This window comes from Miniopterus schreibersii (assembly GCF_964146895.1).
Source record: "Miniopterus schreibersii genome assembly, chromosome: 2".
Lineage (NCBI taxonomy): Eukaryota > Metazoa > Chordata > Mammalia > Chiroptera > Miniopteridae > Miniopterus > Miniopterus schreibersii.
The window spans coordinates 180,124,984-180,145,962 of NC_138102.1; the positions used below are offsets into that span (position 1 = coordinate 180,124,984).

The following is a 20,979-nucleotide window of genomic DNA, read 5'->3' on the forward strand; positions in this document are numbered from 1 at the left end:
CAGTTTTATGAATGCCAGATATTGCCATCCATGATCTGGTCCAACTTTTCAGAGTCAAGGGTGTTGAAAAATAAATAAAATTTTATATATCCCAAGCATCATCTCTCATCACCTGGAAAGGACACTTTGAGGCAGGTGTTATGTTCCACAGCATGCAGATTAGGAAACTGAGGCTCGGGGAGGTTAGAAATGCAGCTGCTGGTGGGCACAGCCAAGATTCACAAAAGTCAAGTGCAATATTTTCCCATGAGACCACATCAGGTGACGTCTGGGCACAGGATAAAATAAAGCTGGCTCCTGTAAGTGAAAAATGTATTTCCTTTCCGCCCCTCCGCCTTTCCTCATGAAGGAATGCTCTGTCTGGTGATGGCATGTCTTTTTTTTTTTTTTTAATATCTTTATTGATTTCAGAGAGAGGAAAGGAGAGGGAGAGAGAGAGAGAAACATCAATGATGAGAGAGTCATTGATCGGCTGCCTCCTGCACGTCCCCGACTGGGGATCGAGCCCGCAACCCGGGCATGTGCCCTGACCGGGAATCGAACCCCGATTGCCTGGATCCTAGGTTGAAGCTCAATCGCTGAGCCACGCCTGGCTGGGCGAGGTGCTGGCATGTCTTCAACAGCCTCTGGCACTTGGTAATCTCCCCCCCCCCCCTTTTTTAAAAAATTTTTTATTTAGTGATTTGAGAGAAAGATCAATTTGTTGTTCCACTTATTTATGCATTCATTGGTTGCTTCTTGTATACACCCTGACCAGAGATGGAACCCACAACCTTGGTGTATCAGGACGACACTCTAACTAGCTGAGCTACCTGACCAGGCTGGTAATCTCCCCTTTAAACTAAGAGACAGAGCAGATTTCCAGCAGGCAATGAATTAAAACTTTTTTTTTAATTGTATTTACTTTTTACAGTTACCTTTTATTTATAGTGAATATCAGTTTTCCATTTACAGAAGCAATATAAAGATTTTCCTTTAAATAAAAGTATTTAACCAAAAATGTGAATTGTAATAAAAAACAAAGATGTTACACACAGATCATTAAAAAATATATATATAACACAAATGACCAAGGCTTGAGAAATGTAACCCTCCCAAGAACTCTGCAGAGTGGAAACTGACTTGCAGAGAAGTTCCCTAGTTTACCCAGGACACACAGCAAAGGTCTAGGCACCAAGTGGGGTCTGACAGTTGGGCAGGACACAAGAGCCCGGTGGCCCAGAACACTGGCAGGAGGCGGGAAGTGAGACTGCAGGGAAATTAAGCTACTCCATGGTAAGAATTCAAGACTCAGGCAACTTCCGGAAAGGGGAGTTTATTTTGGACAGAAGGGAAACAGGGATCCTGAGTGAAGCCCAGTAGCCCCTCAGCAGCAGGAGTCATTGGATCAGGAGCCAGGGCTCGACTCCTCCAGCCTTCCCCAGCGCCTGCTTCCAGGGGCCTCCCGCCCTCCCTGAGTTTAAATGTCCAAGACGGAGAGAAATCTGATTGGCCAGTGCGGGCCCAGCTTCCCTGATTGGACAGAGCTTGTTCTAGCTCACCTCATAGGTTGCTGGTTAGCCTATGGGTGGGCTTGTGTCAAGCGTCCAATCAGCTGCAAGCAGGGCCTATAAATACAGGCCCTCCCCTCTCCCTGCTCAGGGTGGATGCCTTCCCCAGACCCCTAGTCAAGGAAGAAGGTTGTGACAGACATCATAGGTGTGAGGTGGGGTCAGTGCCAGGGGCAGAGGGAAGAGAGGTGGAGGGGTGATGGGGAGCCCTGAGAAGGCGGGAGGGGGAAGACTTCCATGTGAGGGGATGAGCCTCTTGCTGGAGCAGGCATGCAGGAACCTAGTGGGCATGGCTTCGCCTGAGTCCTGATCTCAGAAGGGTCAAGGTGCCCAGGGTGCTCCTGTGAGGGGACGGCACCCCCTGCGAGAAGGCAGCTGGGCACAGGAAGCCCAAGCAACATGGTACCACACAGTTCACGAATTCGTCCGGGGAACACAGTGGGGTCCCAAAGGCGCTGTGTCAAGCGCAGTGAAGGGAGCTGCCCTTCTGGAGATGTGCCAGCCCCTGGGCTACCTCTGCAGTAGATAGTGGAGTAGGAGGGGCCTAGAAGTGGGCACTCTGTGACAGCATCAGGACCCGCCACCAGGAGGGGTTTCTTCACAGCAGCATGCTTGTGACTCTGGGAAGCCACTGAGGAAGGATCCAGTCAATGTCCACTTTGTTGGGGGGTTTCTGTCCATACTTGGGTCATGGTGGTAAAGATGCAATAGCCAAGCTTTTTGAAGTCACAAGAGATCCCAAAGGGAAGTGACAGGGCCTCTTTATCCAGCCACCCTGTGACCCTGAGAACTTGTCCCTCCTGCACTGAATCTCAAGGTTTGGGCACATTAGGGAGGCCGTGTTTCCCTCCAGGGGAAGCTGAACTTGAAGGGTAAGGGGAGTTTGTCACCTAGATGAGAAAGGAGAGGGTACCCCAAGCACAGAGAATGGCATGTGCAAAGGTGGAGGGGGGGGGGCATGAGGGAGCTCCACAGGGCTCAGGAGGATGGTTGAGAGGGTTCCAGAAGGAAATGACCCAACATGGTGCTGGAGGGCAAGGGCCAGCCCAAGAAGTGAGGACCGTGGGGAGTCCTGGCAGGGTTTTAAACAAGGACAGCATGGCCATATTTGTGTTTTAGAAAGAGCGCCCTGGCTGCTACATGGGGGGAGTATGAAAGGGGGTGAGACTGGGCAGGAAGCCCAGTAAGGAGGCCAGGGTACAGACCCCTGGAGAGCCACGAGTACTCTCCTCAAGGAGCAGCTACAGGCCGGAGAGGAGCGATGCTTCAGAGGCAAAACCCACGCTACCCCATGATTGACGCTCCCTCCCCCTGCAGTTCCTGACTTGGGCAGTAAGTAGGATCAGGGAGCAGCAACTGAGGTTTGGAAGTGACCAGCCAAGTGTGTAGGGCCTGGTGGGGTCCATCTGGGTGAAGATGTCCATGGGGTAGCTGGACACTGTGTATCTCAGCAGTGGACAAGCCTTGAAGACAGAGAGTCCTCAGCTGGGCCTGGAGCAGCAGTGGACGGCCACCGGACCCCACCCCTGGCCATCTGTCTACACCAAGTGAGTTGGGTCCTGATCTTGAAGCTCTTGGAGGGACAGGTAAGCGTCAGTGTTCAGGGTCAGACAGGAGGTGGGAGCCCTGACCTGGCATTGCCCAGGAGGGCTGGCCCAGGGGAAGGCGGCCCCCTTCCCAGGGCCAGGGCCAGGGCCAGGGCCAGGGCCAGGGCCAGGCACCTCCCCTCCCGCTCCTCCCAGTGCATGCTCCAGGGGTGACTGGAAATCCACCAGGTCAGTGGCTCCAGGGGTAGGAGGCCCCAGGGCCCCAGGGACCCAGTCATTGGGGACTCCTTCCTGCAGGGAGGGGGGCAGCCTCTCATCACAAGCCCCAGTGCCTCCTAGGGCAGTGTTTGGGGGGCTTGGGCCACCGAGCAGATTGGGGGAGAAGAGCAGCAGGTCATCCCTGGGGGGGAAGGTGCAGTAGGCATCATCCTCCCCTGGCGGAGGCGGCAGGGGTGGGAGGAGAGACCCCTCAGGCGCTGCAGGTCCCCCCTCTTCCAGCTCTGCAGCGCAGGGGTCGTAGGTGAAGTACACCTGGCAGGCCTCGATCTCCAGCGCATCCGGGAGGTGGAAGAAGAAGTAGCCTTGGTTGGTGAAGCAGCTGGTCAGTGAGTGGCCGCTGGTCTCAAGGGAGGGCGAGGGCCCCTTGTCCTGCTGCAGCAGGAGCAGCTGTGTGGCCTTGGTGTCCCTGTCCAGCACCTCCAGCGGGGAGATCTCAGGTGCCGGGCCGCTGGGGCTGAAGGAGGAGGAGGGGAAGGGCGAGGAGAGCCACTTCTGCCAGGAGACAGACCGGTGGAGGGTGAGTGGGATGCCTCCTCCAGATTCTCAGCAACAACTCCTAATTCCTCCTCCAACAAGCCACCCAAGGCTGCCTCCTCGGGGAAGCCCTCCCTGACTCTCCTCCCATACCCCACCCGCCTGCCCACTGGCTTGGGGAACCCTCTGGATCAGCCTGAGGAGGTGCTTGCTTCCCAGCCCAGCACAGGCCTTCCTGGCTCACTGCAGATGCCCAGGGACTGTGCTGGCCTAATGAGTGACCACTTAGCCAGTACTGTAAGCCTGGCGCTACTGTAGGTACTGAGGTCACAGCAAAGGGCAGAACATCAGTGTCCGGCAGGGACTAGCGGGAGTGTGTGAATCAACCAGCCAATGCTGGTCTCGTTCCCTATACTGATAAGCCCTGGCCCTGGTCACACAGCCAGCTGGTAGCAGAGCTGGGGCCCAGGATCCCCACTCACATCACCATGGAAACATCTCTGGTGGGGAGCTAATAGTCCCCCGATTCACTTCTCCCTCCCAGTGTCCTATACACCCCCAACCCTCCCTCTACAAAGAGAGGAACTTGCCCATCCAAGCACTTCTCAGTTGCTGCAGAGTCCAGAGAGCCCTGGCCAGGAGCAGGGAGATTAGGCTCCAGCCCTGGCTCTCAGTAGCTGTGTGACCCTGGGCAGGTCCCTGCACCTCTCTGAGCCTCAATTCCACAGCAGTTAGCTGCATCCCCCCTGCTTCCTTACTGTGGACCCTCAGGGAGCTGTCAAGTAAGAAAACGAAGGTGGAGACAGCTGGCACATGGTACAATGCAGGCTACACAGTGGGGAGCAGTGGGTCCCTCGGGGTGGTGCATTTGAGAACCCCAACAGCTCTCTGTCCTGGGAGCCCTCAGCAGCTGGACCATAGTCCCCAGAGCCCAGAGACCAGGCCTGATGGGCTCCCCCCAACATTCCTGTGCCCAGCACAGGGCCTGGGGGTCCAATCAATATATTTCAGATGAATTAATGGACCAGTAGAGAAATGTCCTTTTTCTCCCTCCCCAGAGTGAGTTTCTGGAGCTAAGCCGGCTGTTAAACAGACGCACAGACACACACCCCATGTATGTGCACACACGCACACGTCACTCAACAAAATCTGCCCCCTCCTCCAAACCAGAAGTTTGTGTTACAAGAGGAAAATCCAAGAGTGAGAGGCTCTAGGGCGAACTGAGGATGGCAAGGAAGGGTAATCAACGAGAGAAGGAAAGGGCGCAGGGCGGTGGGGTCCACAGAGGGTGGAGGGCAGAGCCAGGCAGCATGCCAGGCACGCAGCCAGGAGAGGCCAGGCCTCCCTGGGCCCCTGGGAGGTGTGTGTGGTCAAAGCCACTTCCTGGGCCTGGGCCTCCATCCACAGCCCCTGAAGCAGAGGCGGGGGACAGGGACACCTCCTTCACACACTCACACGCTAGCGTGCACCCCCAGGCCCATGGACAGGGCAGTGGGCCTTGTGGCCTTATAGCCGGGGGTCCTGGGATAGAGGAAGAGGAGCAGGCCTCCCACTCAGACGCAGAGGGTGGGGGGCCCACTTGGCCAGCCCTGATGCCCAGCCACCGCGTGCGTCCCCGGGGACTCCGCCACACGCTAGGCTGGGGCAGGTATCTAACAGGAGGATCTCATAGGAAGATGGAGTGGTTTGCAGCATTCTAGGAAGGACCCCATTTTCACCCCAAAACGCCTAGGCCCACAGAATCAGAAAGACTTCGAGCTGGAGGACTGAGAATGCACCTAGTCTTGGCCTCCAGCCAGGTCCAGTGCAGGAATCCCTTCAGCCATGGGCAAGACTTGTTTCGACACATAGGCAAGACTTGCTTGCATACCTTTGATGATGGGGAGCTCACTACCTTTGGGTCTGAAGGAGGAATTTTAAGTTGCTACATTCCCCCCACATTGAGAGCACTGTAGGTAAGATATCCCAGTCTTTGGGAGTTTTCCAAAGAATTCCAGCAGGGGGCCTGACTATCCCTAAGAGAGAACTCTTGACAGCCCCTCAGCACTCCTCCTGACCTCCCTCCACCCCACCTTATCCCCTCCCCCCCAAATCTAGGGAGCCTGAGGCAGGGGGTGGCTGGGTGGTAGAGGCAGCCCACCACATCCCCCTTCCCCCTTGAAGCTTCCTTCCTGAAGCGGGTGTGGACTGGGGGAGGGGAGACTCAACTTTGAATGGTGTTCAGAGTGTCACTACTCTATGGGCTAGTGCTTCTCAAATGAATCTGTGTTCTGTGGCCAGAAGTGACTGGAGGACTGTGAGCGTCTGTGAGAAGTTATGGAGCCTGCCCAGGGGTTCTCTGCAGGAGCAGAGGGCACATGTCTGCACAGAGCAGGTCTGTTCTCTGTCGTGTGGGGAGAACCTGTACCCCACAGAGCCCAGGGAACCAGGAGGAGGGAGTTAGGCCAGAGGCCAGAATGTAGGCCTCCAATCAGGGCTGTGGTGGATGGTGGCTCAGGTTGGGCACTGCCCAAGGGCACCTGGTTTGGGGTAGGGGTAGGGCTGGGGCTGAATTCTAGCCCGCGCTCTGCTTGCCAAGACCTGCTCAGTCAACAGACCGGTGATAGCAATTCTAGCGAGGGCCCCTTGAGCACTGACCGTGGGCCAGGCAATGTTCTCAGGGCCATATACACAGTGACACTATTTCCTCCCCATTTTACAGGTGAGGAAACTGAGGCACAGAGACATTCTGTAACTTGCCCAGGGTCACATAGCCAGGAATGGTGGAGCCAGGATTAAAACCAGGCAGTCTGGCTCAAATGGGAGGTGCCACTTAGACAGAGAACACTGGTGCCAGAGCTGGGGGAAGGGGCCCATGCCCACCTGAGGCTGCTCCTCGCAGTATTTGTCTGCTCTCACACAGAGCAAAACCTGCTACTCCTGCACCACCTCCCTCCCTGTTGGCACCACTACCCACCCGCCCATTGGCCGGCCCACGCCAGCTGCCCTCTTCTGCCCTCCATCTCCAGGCTCCTACCTGGAAATCTCCTCCATGCTCTGAGCTCAGCTGGGAAAAGAACCCCGAGGGGTCTGGGATGTGACACTTCAGAACCTTCTTCAACCTGGACATGGGAGAGGGAGGGAGGGAAGGAGGGTGAGAAGGGAAGGGGCCATGGTGCCCTGCGATCAGCCCACGGCTCTGAGGGCAGAACATGGAGCCACTCTTCATTCAATCATTCGGTCCATAGTGATCGAATGTCCAGTAAGGGAGGATGTTGTGCTGCGTGCTGGGACAAGGACCGGCCGACACAGCAGGTCCCTGCTCTCAAGGAGCTGACATTCTAATGGGGAGACAGACACAAACCAAGTGTGAAACGTTACCATTCGCACTGTGGAGACAAAGAGCAGTGGGCTAGGGAAGAGAAGGGTGTGGGGTGGGGACCACAGCAGCCAAGGACAGAGATGGCAGGGCAGAGCGGAGCAGGAGGAGGGAGTTAGGCAGAGGCCAGATCATGGGCCTCCTAGTCAGGGCTGTCACGGATGGTGGCTCAGGTTTTCACTGGCCGAGGGCACTTGGTTTGGGGAGAGGTGAGTGGGGCCAAATCCCAATCTGAGTGCTCCGTTATCTATAGGCATCTGTGTTGAAATGTATGCCACAGCCTGGAGAGCCCAGGAAACCTGGCTGCTGCCCACATGCCCAGGCTCAGGTCAGCCCTCTTCCCATCCCCTTCTGGTCTTCAGCCACAACCACATCCCTGCACTCTCAGTTTCTGAAATATTCTCCCCTCCTTCCCAGCCAGGGCCTTTGCACATGCTGTTTTCTCTGCTCCGCCCGTTGCCCACTCCCCCTTAGCTCCTCCTTCCCATTCAAGGGAATCATCACTTCCCCAGGAAGTTTCCCCGGCCACCCGAGCTGGGGTTCCTCTCCCTGTAGTCTGCTTCCAGTGCACCTGGCACCTTCCTTCCCCATCCTAACGCGGTGTGCCATTATATATGTGTATGCCTGCCAAGTATCTGCCTTCCTCCAAGAAGATGGGACCGCAGGCATATGGCTAGCCCTGGCATCCCCAGCACTCAGTGCCATGCCTGGCATGGAGCTGGGCTCAGTAAGTAAAGGCATAAATGAGTGAATGCCTGGACCCAGACAGAGCCATGAGGACCTACACACAACAGCTGGCGTGAACACACACACTCGGTCCTGAGAGTATTGCTCCCTGTCGCCTCCCCCCTCCAGGGCTCTCCCTCCCCCACTCCCATTAGGCTGGTTCTGTCTTTGGGGATGGATCACAGAGAGAGGGCAGGTGCTAGGCAGGGCAGACTCCTGGGAGGGTAGAGGGAGCACTGGTGTGTCCGAGCAGGGGGCTCAGCCCAGAATGTGACCTGGTGAGGGGTGTGTGTCAGACGGGAGCATACGGGACAGACAGGGAAGCCAGTGCTCTTACCAGGGCCCAAGGTACCGGCAGCTGGCCAGCAGGTAGACTAACATGACGAAGCCAAAGGCACCGCAGAGGCCCACGACGATATGGCCCAGTGAAGGCGCTGCTCATGGATGGGAAGAGACACAGGGAGAGGGGTTAGAGAAGCACCCCGACTCACCCAGATCACCGCAGCGTCCCCCCTCCCCAATCTCTGCCCCAGGGCCTTCACAGCATCCCAGCAGGACCAGCAGAACTGCTGTGTGCCAGGCCCACAGGGGGCATCACATGCCTCCGTCACAGCAGCCCTGCCTCGGTATCATGGTACCCACTTCACAGATGAGGAGGCTGAGGCTGGGAGGTGAAAGCAGACCACCCCAACCCTGGAAGAAACCAGGAGTTTGAGGTTTCAGGATGGGGAAGTGAAAAGAGCCTCTCTGGCCTTCCCACTAACTCACAAGGCTATGAGTCCCTGTTCCCATCTGTAAAATGGGCACAATTATGCCCCTGCTGCCCACACTGCAGGGCCACATCGAGTGAGCTAATGGTGACAGATGAGCACTGTGGCCTCAGCCCCAGGCCTCCCCCACCAGCTGCCCCCAGGGCCACCCCCAGCCACCCCTCCCTGTCCAACTCCATCTTACGTTCACTCCTCGTCATGAAGGCCAGGGGCTGGCTCCAGGGGCTCCAAGTCATGAGGTTGCCTCGGTGGGCCCTGACCCGCACCTGAAACTCATACGGGGTGCCTGGAGATAGCGTCTCCAGGCAGATCCATTGCTGGTTCTGCTTGAGGGTCAGCACGGTGGCCTCCTGGGGTAGAGACAGGACTGTCAGAGCCAAGGGGCCCCCACTGCCCACCTCGCCTCCCATGGCAGGGCTAACCAGGACACTGAGCAAAGCAGTGCCTTCCTTCCTCCCCTCCAGCCACCCTTCCTCCTCGACACCCCCCATCCTCCCAAAAGGCTCCCTGACTACCCAGTTGCTGGGGCTCAAACCCCAGGGTCATCCTAAACCCCTCCTTCTCTCTCATCCCCTCTATCCAAAGCCAGCTGCCAGTCAACTGGTTCCACCTCCAGCACCTGGTTCCACCTCCAGGACCTATTGGGGACCCTTTCCCTTCCTTCCCCTCCTCCCTGCTCCAGGTCTGAGCTCCCACCACCTCTCAGCCTGAGGCGGATCTCCCTGCTTCCCCCCTGTTCTCCTCATGACCAGAAAGGGGTCCCCCGCAGACCTCTCCCCGCTCCTTCTGCACCCTCTCTTTCATTCCTCCCCCCCCCCCCCAGGCCATGTTTCGCCTTTGCAGTGGCCTTTTCCTCTGTTTGGAAAACCCTCCGCAGATCTGAGCAGAGTCAGCTCCCCCTTGACCCTCAGATCTCAGAGCAGCCTTCCCTGGTCACCTGCCCAAGGAACTAGCCTGTCCCAGTCCCTCTTAGAAGTGTTAGCGCATTTCATTTTCTTGATAACTTTTATCAGTATCCTACGGTCTACTGTTTCTGTGTTTGCCAACTGTCTGCCTCTCCATCCCCCTGCCCCGCACATACACGGGAGTTTCCTGAGAGCAGGAAGCTTGCCAGCCTGGCCCTCCACTGTCTCCCCAGCATCCAGCACATAGCAGGTCCTCAGGGGATGTTTGCTGAGTGGCTGAGTGAGCGACGGAATGAGTGCGTGAGGAAGGACAGCCTGCTGTGAACCTGGACCCGCTGGATTTGAGCAGTGGAGAGGCGACGTCCAGGGCCTCGGAAACCTCACAGAGGGAAGCCGCCTGTCTCTCGGTTGTGTAAACCTTGCCCTAGCACCTGCCTGCAGTCTGCCACCAGCTGGAACCCCGGGTTGTTAGGGGTCACGTGGAGCGGGGGAGAAGCAACAGCAGGCAGTGCAGACAGGCCCAGGGCTGCCTGGGGCTGCCCTGCCTTTGCCGAGATGAAGGATGGACGGATGGACGGGGTGAGCAGGAAGGAGGAATCAGGGCAGGCTGGCCCTGCACTCACCTCCCAGCTGCCGCCTGGGGACCTCGTCCGGGCCTCAAACTCCAGGTATCTTTCAAGGTAGTGGGAGGCCTGGGGGACGCTCCAGGTTATGTTGCATCTGTGGGTCCCTATGTGGGTGACTTGGAGGGAGTCAGGGGCCATCAGGCGAACTGGAGGGGGAGAAGGAGGGGAGAGTAAGTTTTGGGGATGCTGGGTCATGACGCCAAGACGATCAAGCCTAGCCATGCTCCCACCTCCACCTTTGCAGCTGCTGTTCCTCCCTCCCGGCGTGCCCTTCCCCCAGAAATCCGCAGGTCACCACTCAAATATCACCCATTCAGAGATGCCTTCCCCGGCCACCCGCCTCGCCCCTCTGTGCCCTCGCTGGCTTCATTTTCCTTCCTAGCGCTATGACCACCTGACATAGAAAATCCCTATTTTGGGTTCTTTATTTATTTTCCATCTCCCTCACCAGACTGAGCTCGCTGAGGGCAGGGACTTTGTTCTCTCACGTGTCCTTGGTGCCTGGAACTTTAACTGGCACATAATGGGCGCTTAATTAAATATCTGCTGAATGGATGAATCAGGGCAGCCTTTCTCTGGACTCAGAAATGATCTACGTTTTAAATGGATCATCTCATTCATTTAATTTAATCTCATTAATCTTATATGATTATAAGATTTTATGATTCTGAAGTTAAGTTGATCTAAGTTTTATAATTCTGAGACTTTATAGAACTCCATGAGCAACAATAAGTGAATGCTTACTGAGCATGTGCTAAGCAGTTTCTGAGTCTTGGCTTATAGGCTCCTTACAAAAACCATGTGCAGCAGGTAACTGATTATGCCCATTTCACAGATGAGGGAACTGAGTTCAGACATGTTAAATGATCGGCCAGTCAGATCACACTCAATTAAGGCAAGGCTGCATTTAGAACACTGCCTGGGTCTCACTCTCTGCCCTACCTCTTCCCTAGAGATGGCCTCCAAGGTTTAGAGGGAGGCAGGAAGGGCTGGGGGGGGGGCAGGCACTTAGTTATTCAACAAACCTTCCCAGAGCACCGCCCAGATTAGACCTGGTGCTGAGTACTCAGGATGGAGACAGGGATGGCAGAAGCTCTGTCCTCACGGAGCTCACCGCCCAGTGAGGGAGACAGACCCATAACCAAGCAGTGATGACCCAGAACATAAACACCCTGAAAGGGGAAGTGCAAAGGGCTAGGAGAGTCTGGGAAGGCTTCCTGGAGGAGGTGACTCTTCACTGAGCCTTGAAGGGTGAATGGAAATTTTCCAGGTGGGAAGAGCCTTCCAGACTGTGTGACCAGCATGCGAAAGGGCTCAGAGGCAAGGATGGGCAGCTGAGTTCGGAGAGTCGGCCTTTGGTGTGGCAGGAATATAGGCCGCAAGAGGAGGATGCTGGAGAGGTGAGCCAGGTGAACTCCCAAGCGGCCTTGAATGTCAGGGTAAGGAGCTGGGACTTCATCCTCGGGCAGCGGGCAGTGAACTTGTCAGATGTGGGTGTGGAAGTTGATGGAGAGACTGTAACAGTGTGATCCCAGAGAGACAGACAAGGAAGGAGGTACCCTCCCCACCCCCCGGATTCCTCACTCACGGTTGTCAAAGGGCTTGAAGTCCTGCGTGATCACCCTCCTCCACCTCTCCCCTTCGAGGCACATCACACTCATCTTGAGGGTGTCTGCTGAGGTCAGTTGCTGAGACTGCGAGGGAAGGGGGGGCAGAGATGTTGATGGGGGCAGTTGGGGTGGGGAGGGAGACCATGGGGGTGAGGGCGTGGGGGCAGGGCAGGAGGGGAGACCACAGTGCAGGTGGAGCCCCCACCACGAGCCCACACTGTCTAAGGTAGGGGTCAGTAAACTTTTTCTGGAAAGGGTCAAGTAGTAAATATTTTTGGCTTGGCAGGTCATGCGGCCTCTGTTACAACTACTCAACTCTGTCACACACAACAGGTAAGAGAATGGGTGTGGCTATGTACCAATAAAACTTTATTTACAAAAACAGACAGCAGTTCGTCAACCTGATCTAGAGTGAAGTGAGCTGCCTTGGGAGGAAGGGAATTCCCGGTTCCAAGAGGTATGCAAACAGGATGAGTCCCCAAGAAGGTGCAGGGCTAGGACTGTACCTATATAATAGTTTTTAAGTGTGAAAGGCTCCCCTCTCCCGTGTTTTCTCAGCCACAGCCCCTGACTTTTCTGGAAGGAAACAGCCAGGTATTAAGCCTCTGCGGGCAGGCCCTGCTCAGGTGCCTGGGCCACTGCTCTGGCTGATTCTCTCAGCGGTCCACCCCCCTCCCGCAGGTGAGAAACCTGAAGCTCAGGTAGGTTAAGAGACTTGCCCGATGTCGTGCATCTGGTCCACAGGGGAACCCAGATTCAAACTCAGGCTCTGTGTCCACAGCCCCACCAAAACTGCAGTCCTGGCCTGTCGTGCCTGACCCAGGGCTGCCGAGCGAGCAGCGCTTGGTGGCCTCCTCTCCGCACAGAGGGAGCCCTGCATCCCTGCAGGCACCGGTGGGGTCTACGCTCTGGGGCTGTTTTTATGTCCAGGACCTGCGGCATAGTCCCTCTGACCTGCTGCAGGGCCCACTATGAGCAAACCTTGAACCTGGTCCTCAGAGTTCCCAGAGCTGGAACAATTCTTCCCTCTGTACTCCAAGGGCCCTGCCCTAGCTTTCTGCCAGCTTCTACGGGGGCCAGATTTTCCCAGACAGTATTAGTACTACTATTATTATTATTACTATTACCATTGTTGTAAAGATGCCAACAATACATTAGCCTGTGGCAGGCTCTCTTCTAAGAGTTTACGAATGTTATCTCATTTAATTTTCTCGACATCCTACGAGACAGGCAGTTACTATTCCCATCGTATAGCTGAGGAGACCGAAGCACAGAGAGGCTTAAGGATTTGCCTGAGGTCACACAGTTAGGAAAGTCACACAGCTAGGGGGGACCAGGACCTGACGCCAGACCACCCGCAGAGCTCACGAAGACAGGCACAGCAGTCTGGGCCCAGAGGCTGTCCTTCATCAGCTGCACTGTGCAAGCCTCCACTCTCCTGCTCCCTGAGTATGCTTATAACTTGATGATGGTTGGAAAATATGGTTTGGGCATCCCTGGTGCCCCTCACTGCCAAGCAGGGTTTGCCAGGCAGCGATCTGATGTGCATCCACATGGACATGGCCACGTGCCCTTCCAGAGGCAGCCTAGTGCCATGGTGAAAGGTCCAGCCTGCCTCTCCCCAGGGATCCGTTGACGATCGTGTCAAGTGCATGCTCTCCTCTGGGTGGCGTTCCAAGTGCTTCACGCTCAGATCAACCCCAAGGGTAGGTGCCATAATCATTCCCATTTTATAGAAGGGGAAACGGGCACGGAGGCCATCCGACATCACCCAGCTGGTGCACAGCAGAGCCAGGGGTGGAGCCTAGACCGTCCAGTTCCGAATCCTCACTCCTGACCCCACACCACCCTGCATTTGGTGAGACCTCGGGAAGTCAGAGGTGTGGCTATTACTATTCCTGGGGTGCTCTCCCCACTTGAAGAGGAGTGTGAAGTGTCACAGGACCCACCCAACATGGGGAAGACAGCGGGAGCTGCTGCAGAAGGTGAGCCTCATGCACCATGGATCTGTCACCGCCAGGTCAGGCCTGCATTCTGGCCTTTGGACACTGCCTTCCTTCCTTCCACCTCCTAGCCCCAGGCAGCCCGCCACCAAAGCCTGCTGGCCATTGAGCTCTTCTCTGGAAGGACACCCTAGGCACCCACCCTACCCCTGGCCCTCTTCCCTCCGCTACAGATACTCACATATGGGGGGGACCCAAGGATCAGGTTGCAGGACCACGATGCCGGCCCCACTGGGAACAGCTCACAGGATTTGTTCCAGGGCCTTTCAAGACAAAAGGACTGCTTAGAAGAAAAGGCGGGACCCCGGAACTAGCCCTCTGGGCGGTCCCCGTGCAGTGAGGCCAGTCTGCACGGGTGCTCTACATCAACCTCACAGGGGTGCCAAGTCCTCCATCTATTGTACCTCCCCTCATGAGCACCTTTTCTGCCCTCCCCACCCCAGCCTGGCCCACGGCAGCCAGAGTAATCTTCTAGAAACAAACCAGCTCTGGACACCTGGCCTCCGCACCTAAGGCCCTGCAAAGTCTTCCCACGGGGCTTGATTGGGCCTTGGGAGTCTATGCTGCCGTCACTAGGATGTTTGTAGCATGTTATCCCTTCACCAGCTCCCCCACCCCCAAGCTCCCCAACCACTTCCAAGTCCCCTCTCCCCACAGCTGCCATAGGGGGTCTCTCAAAACCCCAGTTTACTCCCAAAGCTTGGTGCGCCCCTTTCCTCCTCTCTTGCCTATAAAGTCAATTCCAGCCTCAGTAGATCAAGTTCAAAGCCCAGTGTCCCCAGTCTACCTTGTCCAGCCTGGATCCCCACACCCCACTCCCACCCAGGTTCCAGGAGTCTCAATATCTGACTCTCGAATTTTCCAGACTCCTGTGACACCAAGAGTCTGTGGGTTCCATGAATCCAAGGTTCTCAAAGTACAGACGCCTTGGAGTCTGACACTTAGGATTTCAAGAGCCTAAGTGTCAGCTATTGTAAGATCCCGCCGGCCTGAGATTCTGCGGTTTTGCCCGTCAACCGCACACTCACCGCTGATCAGGCTGGGCTTGGACGAGGCAGGTTGTGGGCAGCAGGCCCCCATCCCGGCTCCAGACACAGGAGATGTTGGCTCTCGAGTTGTAGAAGCACGTGAGCTTGGAAGTGTCTGCTAGCAGGACGGGGCGTGAGTGGCTGGCTGCAGGGTGCCCACTGCCCTTCCCTCCCGCCCTGGCTGCAGGGTGCCCACCCGCTGTCCCTGTTCCTCAAACCCTCAGCCTACCAGAGGAGGAGCTAAACAGCCCTGATGGGCAGAGAAGGGGTTAGTGGCCCATTTCAGAGGGAAAAACTGAGCCCCAGGGCCTGCAAGGTCCCCACAGGCAGGCTGGGGCGGGACAGGGCGGAGATGCCAGTGTTTCTGTGGCCTGGAGAGGCGTGTGGGAGAGGACAGAGGGGGACAGGGGAGGCAGACACCTGGTCTCTGGTCCCATTGCCTCTGCCTGCCTCCTGTCCTGGATGACAGGCCTTCCGCCAAGAAGCAGGGCCCAGGAGGGCTCTAGAAGGCCCTGGCTTCCTTCCTAAGGGAACTCTCGCTGTCCAGATGCCGGGATCCTCACCGTTCTCCGCTGCAGACTCCCGAGGGATGGCCAGGAGCAGGAAGAAGACCAGGAGGGGACAGCGGGACAGAGCAGCAGCCGCCATCACATCCACGGGTGGGAGCTAGGGAAGGGAGCCCTGGAGGGAGGGGAGGAGGGGGGAGAGCACAAGTGAACACCCGCCCCTGCCCTGCTCAGGGTGCGAAGGTCCGCCCCTCACCGCTCAATGCAGTCCGGCCTCAGGACCCTTGTGCCTGCTGCTCCCTCTGCCCCACACATGCTCACTCCCTTCCTTCAGCCATCCAGGGACCCCAACACTGTCATTGCTGATAGGGCTCCGTGAGTAAGCCCAGTCCCTGGTTCAAAACTGGGGAGACTGAGGCCCAGGAAAGTGAAAGATTTGCTCGCGTCCACCTAGGGAGGCTGGGATTAGAGCTTACCTCCTCTCTGCCCTGCCGCCCCCTTAGCCAATCTGAAACCACTCGGCAAGACGTTCCTGTATGCCAGACTCTGTTTTAAATTTTAAATGAAGCAGCAAGAGCATCTGCTGGAGACAGTTCAATTATCCCCATTCTCAGATGAGGAAACTGAGGCACAGAGACATGAAGAGCAAGCTACCAAGGCAGATGTGGGTCTGAGTCAGTGCGGACTGCCCGGAGCCCAGGCAGGGCCCGCCTGTAACTTCTCTGACTATATCTTTCCCACCCACTGAGCCAGCTCACAAGCTCAATAAACACATACCTCATAACAATACTTGCCAAGGGCTTTGGTACACTGGCTCATCTAATATGCTGAGCTGCTGGGGTTTGGAGGGGGGGCACTTAACTCACACAGATTATCCCCTTACACAGATGAGAAAACCAAGGCTCCAAGTCCTTAACCCATCCAAGGTCACACACACAGAAGAGGCAGAGCTGGGATCCAATTCCCGCACTCCATTCCAAGGTCCGTTCTCTCTCGCCATTCCACCCTGCCAGCCCCTGTCCCAGACGTGGTCCTAGAGGTAAGGCTGAGAGCCTCCCTGCCCTGGGGAGGCACAGGCCTGCTGGTGGCATCTGGCCTGGTGTGGGAAGGAGCCCAGAGAGGTACCTGTGGACTCCTCCATGCCTGGCCTACCATCCCCACCAAAAGGTAAGCTCCCCAGGGTGGGGCTGGTTGCCTCCCTCTTTGGACCCTCCAAATATTACAGGGCACAGGGTTGGGACCTCAAAGGGTACAGAGCCCCACAAAAGGGCATTCCCAGCAAGCCCCACTGTTCCCCTGAGTCACTCGATCGCAAACCTGGGACACAGGCACTGTTGATCCCCTGGAGAGTGTCCCTGGGAACTGGCCCCAGCCAACAGGCAACCTATATCCAGGACAGGACCTGGTACAAAGCCCCAGGGTGACAGGAGGTGGGGGCAGAGGCCTGCAGACTGCCCCGAGGCCAGAGCCAAACCCCAGCCCCCAGGACAGGGAGCGAGGCAGAAGAGAAGCAGGTCCAGGGCTCCCCGTGGCCCTAGCCCGAGGGTGCAGCAACACAGACCAAGACGACAACATGCAAGAGAGGAGCGTGAGGGACAGATGCCAGGACAGAGCAGGACCGCGCGCCAGAGGGGTGGGGGCTGGGGATGCCTAGCTGTCTTCGAGGCTGCACCATCCTGCAGAAGAGGAAACTGAGTCTCAGTTTAAGAAATCTGCTCAAGGTCACAGAGCAAGGAAGAGGCCCAGCTTCGTGGAGGACACGCCAGACCTCTAAGCCCCAGGGCTCCCACACGCATCCACCATGCCCTTCTCGATGGCAGGGCTGTCACACTGCCTGACTCATCAGGTCCCCACCACAGCCCTGGGAGGTTGGCGTCATTGTCTCCTTTCTGATAGATGTCAGGACTGTCGACTGCCTCACAGGGTTGCCCAAGGGGCTGAACTCAAACCAGGCCATCTGATTCTGAGTTAAAGAAGATGCTGGTAATGACAGTGACAACGATGACACTGAGGATGGGGTTGATGAGGGTGACTAATATTCAGCTCCTGCCCTGTGCCCGGCACTGTCGTGAGCACTTCGCAGATAATACCTCATTCAGTCCTCCAGCAGCCCTCTGAGTAGCTACTGTTATGACTCCTTTTCTCAGATGAGGAGACTGAGGCACGTGTGAGTGAGCAAGCCTCTTGCCCAGGCTGTAGGCTGGGGGAGCTAGGGGTTTGAACCCAGTTGGGTGCAGGAGAGGCTCCAAGGGGCAGATACTGTGGAATGTGGGGGTTCGTGGGGACTGGGTAGCCAGAGATGAGTCCCACTGACCTCTGACCTTGACAGACACTACCTTCCCTGGTCCCCTCTAACCCCCCTCCCTCCCCACGCACAAATGCACACACACACATTCACACAGGGCTCACTATTGCTACTTCCCCCTGGGGGGCATCTCCCCAGAAGGCACAGGATCCTGGTTGTGGGGGAAGGAAGGGGACCTTAAGGGTGGCTCTGCCCCCCAACAGCCCCATTCCCATGGTGTTCCAAACACAGTTAAGAGCAGGTGGCCTGGGCCCCCAGGAGAAGAGAGAGAGAGTGCCCCCTGGGCAGCCCCAAGAAAGGAGTCCCATCTCCCCAGCAGTGACTGGAGACACTACTGACCTGCCAGTTACACAGCCAAGTAAGGGACCAATCCGGACTCAAACCCCAGAGGCCTCCCAGCACCCCCATTTCACAGCCAGGTCTCCTCTTCCACCCTCTAAGCCTCCTCAGAAGCCTCCCCAGTGTGGCCCCATCCCCGTGACCTTTACTCCCAGCCCCCTGGGGCTGGTGGCAGGGGCCCCGAGGGAGCTACAGTACCTGGGGACCGGATTGGGGCAGAGTGAGGGCAAGGTGGCATATCACCTGGCTGAGACATGGGGCTGCGGCAAGCTCTGTCCAGTTCTGTCTGCTGCTGAGACCACAGCCATCTCCCCAGGGCCCGGCTTGGGCTCTGGAGACTCATAGAGCAGACTGATGGGGGCAGCCGCCTGAAATCCCAGGGCCAGCCCACTTCCTGTGCAGAGGCTGGAGGGGGCAAGGCCTAGGGCGGGTGGGGGGGGTAGAGCTGGCTGCTGAGAAAGCTAGAAACTCCTGAAGCACCTAAGGGCCAGATAAGATCTTCCTCCTCGCTGGGGGCGGGCGGGGTTGGGGGTGTGGGTGTTGTGGCGGCAGGCACACATACTCAGGCAGACACCTTGCTGCACACAGGAGCCAAGGGGCTCAGCCTCTTTTCTCTCCTACGCCGCCCCCACCCCGTCCCACACAGGCCACCTCAAGCCTTTGACGCCTTCATCTGGTCACATACGCCCACTAACACCCAGACCTCACACAAACATGTCCCTTTAGGTGTCCGGCCCCCGCACTTATCGCTCTCATCAAACCCATCTCTCTGAGACCTCCCTTTTCACTCGGCCTTCCAGGAAGCCCCTCACTCAGGTTAGCATTGGCAGGTTACTATTTTGGGGGGCTTTGGGAACAATTTGATAGCCACTTATTGGACATTCTAGAACCTTCATCTTCCTTTCAAATCATGGTTCTTAACCCTCCCCCCCCCATCCTGTTTTGAGGGGAAGGGGTCAGCTCAGGGCTTCTTTTAATATTGAAAATGTATAGACTCCCCTTTAGAAAAGTGCACATTTATTTATATGAAGTGTCACAGGCCCAATGACCCTGTAAAGTAGCTTCCAGCATCCTAAAGAAGAAGCTCAGGCCCTGGCCAGGCAGCTTAGTTGGTTGGAGCATTGCCCCAATTTGCCAAGGTTGTGAGGAGAACCCTGGTCTATAGACGCAAGAAAGAGGAATGAAAAACGCTGCGAAGAGAATGAGGCCCAGCTCCCTTCCCAGCGGGCAGCGGGCAGCTGGCAGCGCTGCCAGGGAGACCTGATTCGTGGCTGCTTGGAGCTGAGTGACCTGCCTCCCTGTGCTAACAGTTCCTGCGGGGTATGTCCAGAGGCTAACAATGGTGTGACCCATACAGCCCAGCCCCGAGCAAGGCTTTCTGGCTGCAGATAACACAACCACCATAAAGATAAGAAAACAAGCCAAGGCATATTTCTGGAAGCTTCTCAAGAAATCAGGAAAGCTGGTTCTGGGGAAGAAAGTCAGGTGAGGAAGGGGTAGAGAGGCTGTTTTTCACTGTAGACCCTTTTGACAATGACATGAATATATTTCCCACCCCAAAATATGTGAATTCAGTTAAAACTTAAAAACACAAATAAAGAAAAACATACATCCCCAGGCAAAGCTAGAAATCACGAACCCAGCTGGTAATAAGGGCCTCGGCCCACAGTGTGGCCCCAGGGGATGCGTTTCCGCCCTGAGTGTCCTGCCTGAGGCTCTTCTCGCCTCTGCCTCTCCTTCTTTCATTCATTTGGCAAACGTATTGTTAGGTGGGCCAGGTACAGAAACTAGGTACATAGGCTCACCAGGTCAGGAAGCCCCGAGGCCTGGCAAGGGGCAAAACTGGAAAAACAAGAACCTTGTCCCCAGGCTATCCTGCCCTCCCCAGCATATCACATATCCCCAGCTTTCAGCATATCCCCAGCATGGTCACGGGGGTTAGACCCCCGGAGTGTTTCCTCCCTAAAGATAACATCTAGGCCTCAGTGGTATTTCAGCTCCAGGCCCAGATAAGCAGCAAAACCAGACAAGTAGCTGCCTCAGGACCAGATACACTGACTAATGACCCCCTGCACTGGCACCTGCCAATCAGTGGTGACCACGGCCCTGACTTGGAGAGCGGATGGATATTCTGAGACACTCCCCTGAGATGTCCCCGAAGAGTCCCATCTGCAAGAAAGAAAGAAATACGCTCTGGACAGCCCTGGCTGGTTTGGCTCAGTGGTTAGATTCCAACCAAGGGCATGAACCTCGTTTGCGAGCTTGATCCCCGCCCGGGTCTGGGTGTATGTGGGAGGCAACCAATCGATGTGTCTCTCACATCAGTGTTTCTTTCTGTCTCCCCCTTCCACTGTCTCTGAAAAGCAATGGAAAAAATATCCTCGGGTGAGGGTTAAAAAAACAACACAAAAAAAACCCCCGCTCAGGACAAAGGCCCCAGTGCATGCTCCCTCCCCTCCCAGGGGAGCAGCCAACGCCATCTCTATCCCCGGAGGGGACCCCGTGAGACTCGCAAAAGGGGAGCAATGGGCAGCCGCAGCTCGCCCAGGCTTACCGCCTGAGCCTGTCTCCAAGGCCCCCCAAACCCGCCTTCGAGCTCCCTTCTCTCGCTCTCTGACTTCTCAGTGCGCCAAGGCAGCCCAGCCTAGGGTCTCCTGTTGTTTCTTCTGTGCCCCAAGTATATTTTTGCTGCCATCCTGGACCCAATACCATTTGACTCAGAGCTGTGTAGCCTTTCCCTTTGGATATCTCCATCCCCCTTTTAATAAATTTAATTGCTCTTTATTCGCCCGCCTGACATGGCTGTTTAGCCTACCTGTGCACCACCCACCATTAACCTCTCACATTTGCTGAGCACCCAGATGGCCCAGGGCCCAGCCAGGTGCAGGGGAGCCAGGTGACTGGCACAGGCCCCGCCTTCACGAGCAGCGTGCGGCACACAGGAGGGCCAGGG

General features: G+C 56.5%; 1 protein-coding gene across 2 annotated transcripts; it reads right to left on the reverse strand.

The window, feature by feature from the left end:
* Positions 1-879: 879 nt before the first annotated feature.
* On the reverse strand, positions 880-18,345 carry IL2RB (interleukin 2 receptor subunit beta). Of its 2 annotated transcripts, none has more exons than XM_081127708.1 (10): positions 18,270-18,345; positions 15,440-15,557; positions 14,877-14,991; positions 14,030-14,111; positions 11,824-11,929; positions 10,233-10,381; positions 8,889-9,054; positions 8,272-8,368; positions 6,867-6,951; positions 880-3,868 (listed from the first exon to the last, which is right to left on the reverse strand). In XM_081127708.1, the coding sequence occupies exons 2-10, from the start codon at positions 15,522-15,524 to the stop codon at positions 3,089-3,091; spliced, it is 1,665 nt and encodes a 554-aa protein (XP_080983834.1). In that variant the 5' UTR covers positions 15,525-15,557; positions 18,270-18,345; the 3' UTR covers positions 880-3,088. The 2 variants fall into 2 exon arrangements, with proteins under 2 accessions (XP_080983834.1, XP_080983833.1); XM_081127707.1 differs by having other exon boundaries at positions 14,877-14,994.
* Between the last annotated feature and the right edge of the window lie 2,634 nt (positions 18,346-20,979).